The sequence below is a fragment of the Centruroides vittatus genome, unplaced genomic scaffold (assembly GCF_030686945.1).
Source record: "Centruroides vittatus isolate TY-2023 unplaced genomic scaffold, ASM3068694v2 contig_8, whole genome shotgun sequence".
NCBI classification, from domain to species: domain Eukaryota; kingdom Metazoa; phylum Arthropoda; class Arachnida; order Scorpiones; family Buthidae; genus Centruroides; species Centruroides vittatus.
This window is the reverse complement of record NW_027122517.1, coordinates 1,533,230-1,548,613: the sequence shown is the minus strand read 5'-3', so window position 1 is coordinate 1,548,613 and position 15,384 is coordinate 1,533,230. Positions and strand designations below refer to the sequence as shown.

The 15,384-nt window shown below is 36.9% G+C and overlaps 2 protein-coding genes across 2 annotated transcripts; both read left to right on the top strand.

Moving 5' to 3' along the window:
• The first annotated feature begins 1,930 nt into the window (after window positions 1-1,930).
• On the top strand, window positions 1,931-2,464 carry LOC136982022 (uncharacterized). The gene has a single exon (XM_067278460.1). The coding sequence runs from the start codon at window positions 1,931-1,933 to the stop codon at window positions 2,462-2,464; it is 534 nt and encodes a 177-aa protein (XP_067134561.1).
• Window positions 2,465-2,742: 278 nt separating this feature from the next.
• LOC136982021 (uncharacterized) lies at window positions 2,743-3,447 on the top strand. Its single transcript, XM_067278459.1, has one exon. The coding sequence runs from the start codon at window positions 2,743-2,745 to the stop codon at window positions 3,445-3,447; it is 705 nt and encodes a 234-aa protein (XP_067134560.1).
• The last annotated feature ends 11,937 nt before the right edge of the window (window positions 3,448-15,384 follow it).

The following is a 15,384-nucleotide window of genomic DNA, read 5'->3' as shown; positions in this document are numbered from 1 at the left end:
ATTACATAGGCTACATAAATAGCAAGACCAAAAAACTTGACTGTCAGGTTATCATTATTTCATAAGTCCGTTATTTTAAGTAGTATGTGTGTAAATAAATTAATTCTTCGTCTTTTATCTTTGTTCTGAATGCATTTATATCAAAAAGAAAGTGTTAACGATCCTTTCTGGAAATGATCGCTAAACTTACTGTGTATGACATTATTTAGAGGGTGATTTCATTAGGTTTTATATCCAAGTGCCTGCTTGCGCTTTATTATTAATGCTTAAAGAAATAAGAGGTGCATACCAGAATTATGTACAGTTTCCCTCTAGCGCAGTGGTTCTCAAAGTGGATGGTGAGTAAATCTAGGGGGTACTGAATGGTGACCATAGGCAAAGGTTGGGATCATGGACGACCTTTCCTCTGTTTAACGTAAGAAGAAACATTGCGTTTAATTAATTAATAGTATCCAGATATGGAGATATGTTTAAAAAGTGAGGTTTATCAAAAGTTTTCCTAAGAATATTTCCATTCTTCACAAGGGAAAATAGGGTAGGGGCGTTGGGTATAACTTTATGGAATAAAGTTTGGGAATCTGCTCTAGTGGGTGCACTGCAAACTAAGCACTCCCTCTAGTGACAAGTTTGAGCAAGCGTCTGCCAGTTGACTCCTGAAGTTCCACTAGTATGCTAACAGTAGTTGCCGAGTAATTCACGTTTTTTACGCATTTGTTTTCGAGGTGCCCGAAAGCACGGTTTTTGGTTCGGGAGCAGCGTGCTGTCATAAAATTTTTCTTGTGAAAAAGAGACCGAAATCCACAGTAATAAACCATTTATTTTGAAAGTGGTGTAAGTCCAGTTTTGGAAAAAACTGAGAAATCACATAATATACATACAATTTAGTGTAAACTTTTTATTTATAAACAATTCACACTTAGCATTTTAAAATAACCGTACACTTTGATCAATTAAAGATTCATTGGTAAATGACATTGCATAACCATTGATTATGAAAGTGGTGTAAGTCCGTTTTCTGCAGTCTAATTAAGCACTTGGGCTGTCCATAAATTACATCTGCATTATCCTTGATCTTTTACTCCTCCCTTTTGTCCAAGTTTTCTAACCCTTCCCCTGTTTGGATGTCCAACATAACGCAACCCCCATTAAAACCTTCATCACTTTATGAATGATAGATACCATAAGTGGAAATGAAACATGCGAGAAACTTTGAAATAAATATAATAAAATGCATAAACTGTATAAAAATTAATGAAATAAATGGATGTCCACTAATGCTCAACCCCCCTTGTCCGACTTGTCTTAAGGGAGGGGGTTAACCCTCTCTCAAGACAAGTCGCTTCCAGTGTGGACATCATTTATGGACAGCCCTTTACAACAGAGGAATAAAACTATGAATTTTACCAACAAATATACAACTTGACGGAATGGGAAAAAAATCCATGTAATGAACCTAAATGAAAAGCAGTGTCTAATGGCAAGCTCATAATAATGATAAACTTATAAAATAGTTTAACGATAAGTAAATATTTTTAATATTCAGAATAAACAACACTATTTTCTGTTATTATATATAAACAAAATCAGAATAAAACATAATGTGTTTCAAGTGAAATTGAGTTTTACATAATAGAAATTTAATGAATTTTACAGTTCAATAATTATGAAAGTGGTGTAAGTCCAATAATTATGAAAGTGGTGTAAGTTTCGCCTCTAGAAATTTCCCACTGACCGGTTTTCCAGTAGTCCTAAGCGTTAGGAAGCATGCCAACGCTTAGGACTACCGGAAAACGACAACCACTGAGAATTAACACTACAAGAAGCCTCAATCACAGCCTCAGCTGAACAAATGAGAGACTTATTCGCCATAATTCTAACAACACGTAACCCATCGAATCCAAAACAGCTACGGGACTCCTTCAAAGAGAGTATGAGTGATGACATACCGTACCAAATCCGACAAGCTCATCCAGAACTGGCCACCGAATTCAACGACGACATCTTCAATGAAGCACTCATTCGCCTAGAAGATAAATGCTTAGCAATAAAAAACCAGACCTTAGTACAACTTGGGATGCCAGCACCACGAAAAGGTGCTTTCAGTGTGCTAAACTTCGAAATTACAAGGGAAAAAAGTTACAGCATCGACGAACTACTTCAATACATTGCTCACAACAAACCACTCCTCAATGACAATAAAAAAAAAAAAAATTACAACGTTATCGTGGACCGGATCAACAACAACACTGGCGGAATTATTTACTTGGACGCACCAGGCGGCACCGGGAAAACGTTTCTAATAAATCTATTGCTGGCGGAAATACGTGCTAAACAACACATCGCAATTGCACCGGCATCATCCGGCATTGCAGCCACACCTACGGAAGGAGGACGAACTGCCCGTTCGGCCCTACAACTACCGTTGAATATAGCCGAAGAACAATTCCCGGTATGTAAAATCTGAAGAGGATTTAGACGGGGCGAACTTCTAAAACAAGCTAAAATTATCTTCTGGGACGAATGCACGATGGCACGTAAAAAATCACTCGAAGCCGTGGACAGAACATTACAAGACTCGCGAGGAAACTCCGAAGTGACGGGAGGAGCTCTACTCATACTCTCGGGAGATTTTCGACAAACACTTCCAGTTATCCCCAATTCAACACCAGCGGACGAGATCGATGCGTGCTTAAAAAATCACATCTCTGGCCACACATACAAATACCGCGACTAACAAAAAATATGAGAGTTGAACTCTCGAAAGACGACACAACGGCACATTTTGCTCGAAAATTTTCACAAATAGGCGAAGGCACATATCCCACCGACCGGACGACCGGCCCGATCGAACTCGACGGTAATTTTTGCAACATAGCCACTACCGAAAACGAACTCGTCGACCAAATTTATCCAAACATTGTTCACGACTATACCAATCCGGAGCGGCTATTTCAAAGGGCAATTTTGGCAACTAAAAATAATATTGTCGACGATATCAACTTTAATATTCGAAAGAAAATTCCCTGTGAGGAGAGAATATACAAATCGATCGACACGATGGTAAACGTCGAAGAAAGTGTCAACTTCCCCGCAGAATTTCTAAACTGTTTGCGAGTACCGGGAACGCCATTACACCGCCTTCGAGTGAAAATTGGATCTCCGATCGTACTACTCGGAAATCCGAACTCACCAAAACTATGTAATGGAACGAGGACGATCGTCAAACAGCTATCGAGTAACGTCATCGAAGTTGAACTTACGACTGGAAAGGACAAAGGACACGCAGTATTTGTCCCCGGAATACCGCCGATCTCTACCGAACTGCCATTCCGATTTAAAAGACTGCAATTTCCAATCAAATTAGCCTATAGTTTTACAATTAACAAAGCATTAAAACTCTGCGGCATCAACCTCAAAGACTCCCGCTTCTCTCACGGTCAACTATAAGTAGCTTGCTCTCGAGTAGGAAATTCGAAAAATTTGTACACATATACCTCGGATAACAAAATGAAAAATGTTTATAAACAAGTATTGTAAACAGTTAGAATATGTTTTAAATAAATTTTTTTTTACCTCTTACAAAGTTTATCCTTTCATTCCAACTACCACACAATCTCGTATCAACTCCCCGAGCGAATAAAACGAAAACAAATGAAAATATAATTATAAATAAGACCAATAAGGTTAAAGAGAATATCAAATTTGAATTAGAAAAAGAAAAACAGAACAGCATAAATTATTTAGATATAACCATCGTAGGAAAAAATAATAGATTAATTTATAAGAAATATGTTAAACCGATACAAATACCCAAAATAATTAATTATAAATCCGTTATCCCGGTCAGTATGAAATATATTTAAAATGTATACGAATAAAATAAAGCAAATAACAAGTAAAATAGAAACACAAGAACAAAAAGAAGAAATAATTAAAATGTTTATTTTAAATGATTACCCAAAATGTATACAGTAGAACCTCGATTATCCGGACCTCTATTATTCGGATTGTTCAAAATAAACAAAAATTATACGAATTTGCCGACTCGCACTCGGCGAATTGCGACACCGTTTATGTACGTACGCGATGGAGTGCGTGGAACAAAATTTTGAAAAGACCGTTAGTAAATTGCAGTAACACGGTAGAAAGTGGTATAGGAGACATTGCGGAAGCAATAGCACAAATTTCAATACGTGCCGAAGGTGACGAAGAAGATGTAACCGAGTGGTTAAATTGCGACGCGAACGATCCCGGATTCCAAATTTCGAACGACGAGGAGATAATTAAAGCGATATCTGCCTCGGATGAACAAGATCGAGAAGACGAAGAAGAGATTTGCGAAGTAAGAGCTATTTGTCCTACGCATTCTAAAGCTTTTCGGTGCTTAGATGTCGCCGCGAAGTGGTTCGAGAGCTAAGAAGAGTGTAACTCGTGTAAGGACCCAGACGAGGTTCGAAATCGCAAAAATGCAGAATTCTGTTGTGAAAAAAATAACGATAAATTATATAAGAGAGAGAGAGAGAAAAAAAACTCTTAATCAAAACAACGTAACGAAAAATGTAAACAACGAGTCTCGGGATGACGTCAACGCGTGTTAAACGACCTGTTAATGTTCAATCCAAAGGTAGAACTCTGACACACGCACTCATAAAGAAGTATAAGTTTGACACAAGTATTCAAAGAAAAAAAAAATTGAACTTAGGAAAACAATTTCAGGAAAAGGGGGAAAATTGGAGAGAGAAAAAAATATCGCGTAATCGTTAGAATTCCAAAATGACATCAATTACAAACAACGGATTAAATTATGAGTGCAGGTGTTGTGGTTCTATCAACAATCTCGGAGCATAGTCGACAAAGGGTGTCAAATAGACACATCGAATCGGACCTTTTCCGCGACCCGACATGGTCTCGTTTTGCGCTCGAAAACAAAGGGGAGACCAATCGGGAAGCGAGGAAGGGGACGAGGGACCAATCCGCAAGGTGGATAGTACACGAGAAAAACGTATAAAAACTGGGACTTCAAGGTCAAAAAGGGGGTTTTTCGGAATGACGGACATGCCTCTTGTGGGTTAAGACAGTGTGTAGCGTCGTCACTCGGAACTTTATAAGTGTGTCACCGCCCGTCACCAGCGTCCAACGGCCCTTCTCGTCCGCCCGGGACTGGATAGATCGACCAACCGAACTCGTGCACGTTACTGAAGATCGCCGAGATTTGGAACAATCAAACCGATGTAAGCATGAATTCGTCCAAATAAACGGTTTTCCGCATGTAAACACTCGTCATCATTTGCCTCCTTCGCAACCGCCCACATACACGGGTTCCCTTAAGCTCATCCTGACGCGGGATTAATTGTATCCCCCCTTAAAGTCGGCGAATCTTACACTCGGGACAACTTTTGTCTTAAAAGTATTCGCGATTTAGCAGCTTCAAAAAGAACAGCTAGCTTTAAACAAAAATCGATAATTGAATTTCTTAATAAAAAATAATTTAATATTGAAGCTATATGTAAATCTAGACAAATAAAAAGTATTCCTTCTGTATGTACACATCTTTCACTGTCAATTATTATTTTTTCGATTATCCGGATTTTTCCTTATCCGGACTACCTTCGTTCCTAATTAGTCCGGATAATAGAGGATCTACTGTATTTAAAAAATGGCTTGGAAAACCAGATAATGACAAACAACCAAAATCAATAAATAAAGAGAAAAAAATTGTTAAATTAAGATATGTTCGAAAATTATTTGAAAGAATTGAAAAAGTGATAAAAAGTACAATCAACTTAATACCAGAAAAAATAAATTCAACTAAAAAGCTAGAAAAGAAGAAAAGCGTGATATAACGGAGGAGAAAGGAATAGTGTATTCATTTGATTATAATTGTAATCCTAAGAAAACATATATATATAGGAGAAACAAAAAGAAAATTAAAAATAAGATTAAGTGAACATATCGGGGCAATCGAAGGAAAATATGCTAATTCGGCAGTAGCCGAACATTGTAATACAGAAGGATGTGAAATTGATCTAAATACGGTGAAAATTAGGAAAAAGAAAAAAAAAACATTTATAAAAGACAACTATATGAGCATTTACATATAATTAAGCAAACTAATAAAATGAATAACAACAACGGTAGAGAGATCCACCAATCACGGTTAAGCGATGTAGCGGGGGGAGGGAGGAAGAGGTATCAAAGAAGAGATAGGAATGAATTAGAATAGAGATTAAGTGGGAAAGAATAAACAAAAGAAGTAAGTTAGTTGGAGTAAAAATATTTTAAATAAAGATTAAATTTGTGGTTTTAAACTGATTATAATGTATAAAAAATAGGTATATGTGTCGAATTGTACGGTTGCTGTGGATCGTAAGTTTAATTGGAAATGTAAAGAAGTTCGGAAATACAGAATTTGTAAGAATTTTTAATTTATTGTCGGGAAATTATTGTTTTAATTAATTTTAGTTATAATTGTACCAAAAAATGTTTTATTGTTAATTGTAGAAAGTGTCGTTTGAAGGCCTGTTGAGGAGGGACGAACGAGTCCCAAACACGAGTTTAAAGTGTTCGGGTGAACTAAATAAAAAACATTATTTCTGATCTGTAAGACCAAATAATCAAATATCTGCATCCATAGTTTCCAGTATAGTCCTGTTAATATATTAAAAAAGTACAAGTATACAAAATAAATTTTAAATTATAATGATCCAAGAATTTGGCATATCGTTTGGCGTGTTTATTATATAACGGACTATGGTTGTTGATGTTTATAAGTAATATGTGTGAACGCGAGTTGTGTTCAAAAACGAACACTCATTTTTTGTGACGTGGTCACAATGTCGGGCTTCAATTTTTAATCATATTTTTAATTTATTTTATTTAAAATATATGTTCTCCATCTCAGATTAGTAGAATACTGTAGTGTTTTGCCTTTGTACATCATACTTTTCCTTTAACAATAGAGTCGTGTCGGTTTTCTATTAACTGCTTTCGACGAAAAATTTTCGAATTGAAATAACGTGGCTTTCGGTTTGCATCGAAAGTTCGTAATACATCTGGTCTCACCTTGTATCTATCTAACTCCGTTCTCGGGATTAAGGAAATACCGGTGGTCAGACTGACGACAGTGGGAATTTATAGGTCTACAGTTTTTTTCAAATTGTAGCCTAATTAGTGATACGATTAGTGTTTCTTCGTGTTCTGCTTGTGCGTATTAAAAATAAGATGTTACGATATTATTATATACTCGTACTTATTATTAGCTCTTTCCGCTCTCTCGACACTAGGAGGGGCTATTTTAGCGATCTCACTTTGAATTGGGCCAGACCCACAATGCGGACGCCGCCGGGAGGCCCGTCAGGCTGACATCTTTGGCGCTTGATTATTCGGCCGTCAAATACAGTCTTCCTTTCTCGTATGTTCTTTACCTAAAAACTCACAGGCATTTCATAGAATTCCTAGGCAAAGGGAACACAAAGTTTTTGGACTGCAATTCGAAAAAATTCTAGGCCTATAAATTTCCTCCACTGTCGTCCGTCCGTCTGTCTTCCCTTCATCTCGAGAACGGAGATAGATTAGATGAATGACGAGACCAGATATGGACACTTTAGGGAAAGGAGGCCCGATTAATTGTTTTATAGATTGCCGCCTTTTTTTAACTTTTTCCGTCCTGTGGGCACTAAGAGGACCTGCTTTTGCAAGCTTATTATGGGTTCGGCCAGGCCCACAATGGCGCGGCCGGGTGGTGATGGACTGGACCCAACATATCCGAACAGACCAATAAAATTCCTAGGGATTATTCGACCCGAGTCACCCAGAGCGGTAAGCTGTCTCCTTAACCGCTCGGCCATCCGGCCACTTTATAGATTTCCTAATAAATCAAGTCATAATTTTACTTCGCACAAATTTCTCGCTTTGTCGGTAATACATATAATAATAGAATCAATATATATAATCTAGACGAGTTGATAATAATAATAATAATAATCAGTGCAGAGCCCAAACGGTTAGGAGTTGAAATTTGGTACACAGTTAGGGTACGTCACGAGAACGCACGCTAAGAAAGGATTTTTCGAAATTCCTCCCCACGGGGGAGAGGGAGAGGATTAAGGATTAACACTTCCATCAACAATGAAAGTGTTAAGTAACAATGGAAGTGTCAACAATGGAAGTGTTAAGAGAAAGCGACGTGTAAGACGCAGATGCAGTTTTTTTCGTTTTTGCGGGAAATCGAACATATTTTTAGACCCATCTAAAAATTCTCTAATTGGTCTGGAAACTGGGGTCCCAATTCTTGCATTCTGTGAAAACGGGTAAGGTTGACTATAACTTAATAATCTTAATTTTCGTTAAAACGGTCAGGAGTTGAAAGTTGAAATTCGGTACACAGGATACCAAATTTAAGTACCAAAGTGTTAAGTAGCAATGGAAGTGTTAAATAACAATAGAGAACAAGAGAAAGCGACGTGCAAGATTTACGGGCGCTGGAGGAAAAAAAAAGAAAAAGAGTACTATGTTAGAACATATTCGATTTTCAAATTTAAACAGATTAGTTCGGTTTTTTCTCGACCCTTCTTCTTTAGAACATTCGATGAAAATCGAAGGATATAACCAGAACACGTCGGGAAAATCGAATAATATCAGAACATTCGTTTTTCAAATTCGACCTTTCTTTGGAAATACTTAGTTTGTTGATGAAATTACTCTTTTTCTTCTGTGACTATGACGTAATAATCTTAATCTTCGCTATCGTTACTTTCGCCCGAGCAACGCCGAGCCTACCTGCTAGTAGACAATACGTAAGCGACACGAACTTTGTGAATATTCCGATACTTTGGGAAAGTGTAAAGTTTTGCCCGTAAAAAATCTTCGTTACGTCATATATTGGTGAATTACTTCTGTTTGTTTGTCGACGAAATTTATGAAAAACTCGTCGGCATGACGTCGAATATTTAATTTCATTCGATCCAAAGATCTTACAGGTAAAAGACATTTTGCAAACTTTTCGGAAAGAGGCCTTTAGTGGAACGAACCGACGTCGCCGGATGGATTTACGATAGTCGTTGTTAGTCGACCGATAACGTCCCGTTAAAGTTCAAATTGTTTGTGACTGACGAGGAAAACGTATTGTCTTTTTCGGTGTGTCGCGTTTAATATTGGACCCAGTCCAAATTCCGAAGTTCTTTCGTCAATTGTCGTCGGATGTAAAGTCGTGTTCCGTGATTCATTCGTTTTCCGGGCAACGACACGTCAGATTCTTAAACAAAACTCGCCGTAAGAATAACTGCGTTGGCGTCGACATGGCGCCTACCACATTTCGGAGGGCCGAGGATCCGGCCAACGGTGCCCGCAGTATATATGGGGAGGCACGAGTTACGAAAATGGGCATATATATATACAGGTCACCCTTAAAGGCAGTTAATTAATCCCTCGTCTATATTCAAAATCGCGTTAATCAACTACAGTGGTATCTCGGTACTCGATCGAACAATCACCACCCGCTGGAACAAATTTTCGGTTAATAACAAATATTTTAATTTTGTCATCGATAAAAAGTTTTCTAAGTTAAAAATGAGTAACTAATTTAAAAATAAAATGAAACCTTACAGCTCCCTCGGGAGTTAAGAAAAGGAAACACGACGACAAAGGGGATACGCGTCCCAAGTGCCCCGATGTACGAGCGCCCCTAGATTCGGACGAGCCGTCCCAGGAATTTTTTGAGACGGTAAGTCTGGGATAAGTCGGGTTCCGCTCCGCCCACTTCGCCACACCCATTGCGGGCCCGTCCAAACCTACCATGGATACGATTAACTTTGTTCGTCGAGATTTTGATATGAAGTATTTTCTAATAATTTATGGTAAATTTAATTAATTAGACACAATTACCGCGCGCTTCCGATTGTTTGGCTAAAGTAAAGTGGCCAGATATGTCAGGTTGAAATGCGGGACACTTCTGTGTCGTGGAAGGTAAAAATGGGGTGGACCTCGGACATACATATATATAATAATAACTAATTCATTAATAAATAATTTAGTAAAAGAAAAATATAAATACACGGATGCATAAATAAACTTAAAAATAATTCTTTGTAGAAAAAAAAATTGTTTTTTCCACAACTTGATGGCGCTGTTTGTATATCTGTCATGGTATGCCTAGAACGGCCACTAAAAACGCCTCTAAATATTATTTAAATTAATAATAAATTCATTATATTATTATTGCAATAGGAATTTATTATTGAATTATTTATATGAATTTACTATTTATACCACGGAATGACACCGTTGCTGCTAGAACGCCCACTAGGGGGCGTCCCGAGTTACTAGTAGTTAGAGCCCTATATAAACAGAGTATGGCCACTCTAACGTATGGACGCCATTTTGAGGCCAAAGTTGCAGTGTCACAGTACTGCTTAGCATTTAAATGAGCAATGTTAGTTAAAAACAGAAATTAGATTCAGAAAGAAGTTATATTAAGTTAAACATTTTTAGAAATAATTTTTAATTATGTTCAGAATAATTGTAGTTTATAAGTGATGGACAAAATATATAACAATAACAGGGCTAGAAGCAAAAAAGTGAATATATTAAAAAATTATATTTAGTGGATTACATTTATTCACAGCACTATTGCAATATAAATAATCTGAAAAATATGTATTTAAATTTAAAAATATAATAACTAAAGACAAAAATTATTAAAAAAAATCAATAAAGTTTATTTTTCAACAAGAAAAACTCAAGTAACATAGTGTAACATAGTAACAAATAGTGATTCTCTGCATTTTTTGCAAGAAATGCGGATAATTACTAAATATCAATCGTTTATTAATAAAAAGGGTAATTTCCCCGTTACGGGGGGTGTTCTGTAGTCGTCTTTACAATGTCCGTAAAGAGGGAAGAGGCAAGCCTCGTTCGATTAACATTTCATAGCCCGATCTTCCACAAGCAAATTTTAACTGCGGAGCCTTTCTTGTTGTATTATTTTGCCATTTTATTTTCCGTGTCGACACGTTTCCGAGGGCTGTTATTTGATCGGGATTGAAAATTAATTTTATGTTTGTACTCTGTGTGTTGACTCTAGACTTTAATTTTCTTATCTCTTCATAGAGATCCTTATTCTTTTCTGCACTCTTTTAACTCTATGTAATGCATTATGTAATTGAGATTACAATTCATTAATTTGTTTTGATTTTGGTGACAGTGGCTGGCTAACAAGATTACCGGAGTCTCGAAATACTGCACCGGATGTCTCATTGTCTTCGTCTTCATTCGTGCTTTTACATTCTTCAGCATTTTCTTCAAAAAGAATCAAAGTATGCAATAAGAAAATAGAATATTTAATAAGAATATTTTAAATTTATATTATAAATATACCTGTACTGGGCTGCATAGATGTCATAGGAGATAATTTGTAGCAGAACTGTGGTCCAAGGTAGCATAACTGTGGTCAAGCTCACAATTGTTTCTATGCCCTGTTTTTGATTCGGAGCATCTTCGCTTAGGTGCAGGCCTGTGAGAAAAAAGTGTAGGACGGCATCAAGCTTCGGCAATCTTCCTGTGATTCCATCCTTCCTGTGATTCTCACACTGATCTTTCTCAAAATGAACCTATGAGAGTTAATTGTAAACATTCACATCACTAAACCAATATACTTATAAAGGTTAAAATGTATTAACAGACTTAATACTTTTTAGCTTTAGTTTATTAATGTGCAATGTACAATAAAATAGGTAAGCAAAGCGGAAGTCTTTTCTCATAAAAATTCTGACAAAGCAATGCATGTTTTCCAGGAATCCATAATTTCTTATTTTCATCCAGCCTGTTTACTTTAATCGCCAATGCTTTTTTTTCCTAGCTTTATCACTTGGAAATCGATGCAGTTTGAATTTAGGAGCTCTATTTTGAGCAATTAATGGCCGATCGACCCGGCACGATCTATTTTTATGTGGTAGCTTTAAGAGCGATATAGATGTATCGATAGACCTAAAGGCTAAAATAATAATTTCTGACGTCAGTATAGCAAAGTAAGAACTAACTCGATGTTTAGAATCTATTTTAGATTGGAACTACCTGGTATATAAAGTTTCGAATCCTGTTATTTATCGTAATAAATAGCTGATTGAAACTCATTTGTCATAAGCGGATCGGAAGCTGGCCTCATAATGGCGTTCACAAACCACGTGATCGGCAGTAGCCAATCATATTTTGACCCCCCAGTTGACCATACTCTGTTTATAGAGGGCTCTACTAGTAGTAAAAGAAGACAACTTTGTGCTCTCGACAACTCGCGAACGTGTTGAAAATGTTACGTGATCAAATGCGGGACACTTTCCGGGACGGTGTTCAGTGGGGGACTAACAACCCAAATCCGGGACGTCTGGTCACCTTACCTTAGGCTAAAGGTTCTTTAATGGCGTAGAAAAATTTTATTTTCCTTTTTGGTTCTGTTTATTATCTTAGAGGCGTCTCCCTCATCTCATATTATGAATTTCAAAAATAATGTCGACGCGATACAAAATGCCGATTACAATAGATACGAAACAATAAACGGCTCCGTCTTTGTTTTTGCACGTTTCACATTTTTAACGATTTTCGAGTCGCCAGATAATCGACGATAGCTTGAGAAGTCTAAATTCTCCTATCAAAATGAAGAATTTCCTCTCCTTTCGGATGTCTTATCGCTAATTACCCTTGCCTTCCGTACACATTTTAATGTAATCGGGGTATTTTTTTAAATTTGAGGCTGCTGCCGTGCGAATGGTCGAACGGTCAAGGTGGCAGCCTACCGTTCTGGGGGACTGTGGTGATTTCTTAACGCCTTGAACGAATCGAGGTGCGAAACATAGTTGATGAGAACATTTATTAGATTATATACACTCGACTTGAATTCTATATAAAAGGCATCTTTTGTACAGTACCTACTACTGACGAAGTTATCTTTCTAGTTACAAACAGACTCGATCTAAAGCGGTCTTTCGATGGTTCGACATACGAACAGAATTAAAGTCAACAGATGGCGCCTAACTCGGGCGGTTTACGACAACGAATATGACTAATCTTAACAGGGACCCGGATTCCAACCACCCGGCCGCCCCATTGTGGGCCTGACCGAACTCATAATGGGTTTGCTAAGAGAGGCCCTCTTAGTTCCCACAGGGCGGAAAGAGTTTTAAAAAAATTTTTGGGGTATAATGAATGTAGGTGATGGGTCAATTAATACGCAAAATAAGCATTTATGTTGTTACACAACTACTTATGCTAGATTAAAGGAGAGAATATTTTTTAATTTAATCTAAATTAATAATCTCCGGACGCCTTCCCTAAAGAATCCTGCTTTTTAAAATAGATCTGCGGGAAGAAAGACGAGGAAAAACATAGAAAAGAGTCGCAAAGAACAAAAGGAAAAGACGACGAAGAAGGCACGTTTACAATTCATTCGCGTTTTTTTTTTATTTTAATTTTTTGACGAAATGATTCGTTTGTCGCGTCCCGTACCCAATTCTTTCCCGAAATCTAACGAAAATCCAAATAACAAGCGGGAAGAAAGATGTGATCGACGGGCTTTTTCCGGTGAGCCGTCGTTAAAACAGTTAATACGAGATAATGACGTTCTAATAAATCACAACACTAATGTTTTATAATTCTATGTAATTTTTATAGCAAGAATCCCGTATTCGTCTGTCCCTCGTTCTTTATTGCATCGTTGCGAAATCTCGCGGTTGTGGCCCGCCGGACCAACTATTTACGAAAACATTCGCGATAATCAAAGAAAGTGTCAAGACAGATGTAAATAAAGAAATGCAGAAATAAAATTTGACAATTTCGTTGACTGATTTTGCAGAAAACGAAAGGAGCGAAAAGATGGCCACAATTTTGAAGTTAATGTTCTTAACTTAGGTAATCGTGGATCGAGTAATAACACCCGCAAATTTACAAACGGCTGCTTCCTCGGGATTCTGCAATGTGTGGCAGACTGCCCGCGGATATTCGGAGGGGCGCGGTGGCCCTCAAAATTTTTATATTTCATGCATTAAAATTTTGAAACTTACATCTTGTATGCTTAAAAACTTTTTACTGACTGTGAGAATGTATTGTAGCTTTTCTCGGGCTTAATTTTCTGTCCAGCCCCGACTCCGATTATAATTGTTCGTAAGACACGTTGTCGAATCATTTAAACACGAATTTGGGAATTTGTTTGGAATATACCGATAACAGTAATAAACGTGGAATGCTGTAAGCAATTGGAAATTTTATATTCACACTAGGGAGAGAGAAAGAAAATGTGAGTAGATTGATTTGACGTTCTAAATCTCGTTTAACGCCGTTTTAAATAGGTGATTTCCCGGATTCTAACGTCCGTTTCATAAAAAATTTATAGATGTAAATTTAATTATTATTCTTTCGACAGTATCTATGTATACGTCGTATGGTAAACCTCTATGTTTTATACACTCCTAAAGTGTAATGAGAGCTGTGTTCGAACTATTATCTATTTGAAAATATAGAGAAACATCTTAATCGCGTCATATTTATGATTTATATTTATTTCAAATTTATTAAAATCTGCATGGTAATTTCTTCAGTAAATTATCATCGAGTATTGTCGGCACGTTCTCGTTTCTGTTCTTTTTGTTCGCGCAGAGAGAGTCCGAGTCGAAGCTCCTTTGCAATTTTAGAAAAATTAAAACTTGCCGGAAATCCGAATTTTCCTAATGGAAGCCACACTTTTTAAACTTTCTATCCTACAGACATTGTTACAAAATACAAAATCCTTTTAATAATACTGACAGAATTTGTATTATATGTTATTCTGCAATATCCGTTTCGAGGAAGTCGCTAATGAAAATTAAAATCTTTAAACGATCCCGCTAACTGCTTTCTAAAACTCTTTTCTTTCTTATGGCGCTAAGAGGCCTTTCTAATTGTCTATTTAGTTGGCCCCTAACGGGGACGACTAAATAATGATGGGCCCGAAACGTTCGAATCAACCCATCTGTAAGGATTTTTGTTTCCCTTCTAGTCGGGAGTCTAATTGTTGACTGGTTTTCGATCAATATTTTAATACTTAGAAAAAAACCGCAGAAAATACAGTATTATTCCGTAAAATTTAATTTTATTCCCGTCAGGTTAAGTTCGTATCGCCGAGTTACTTTTTAACTGACAAAATGGCGACGGAAAGATAAGGGGGAAAAATTTAAGTTTTTTCTCCTAGTTGTTTTATGGCCCGAACATAATTTTAAATTTAAAATAAATGATATATTCATCGAAATAACAAACAATTTAGTTTAATTTCTTTAATTAAAGTCAGGGGAAATGTAATTCCGGAGAAGCTTTATTCTAGTCGAATCTAACTCGACTTTCGGCGATTTCGTCGAATAAAAATCC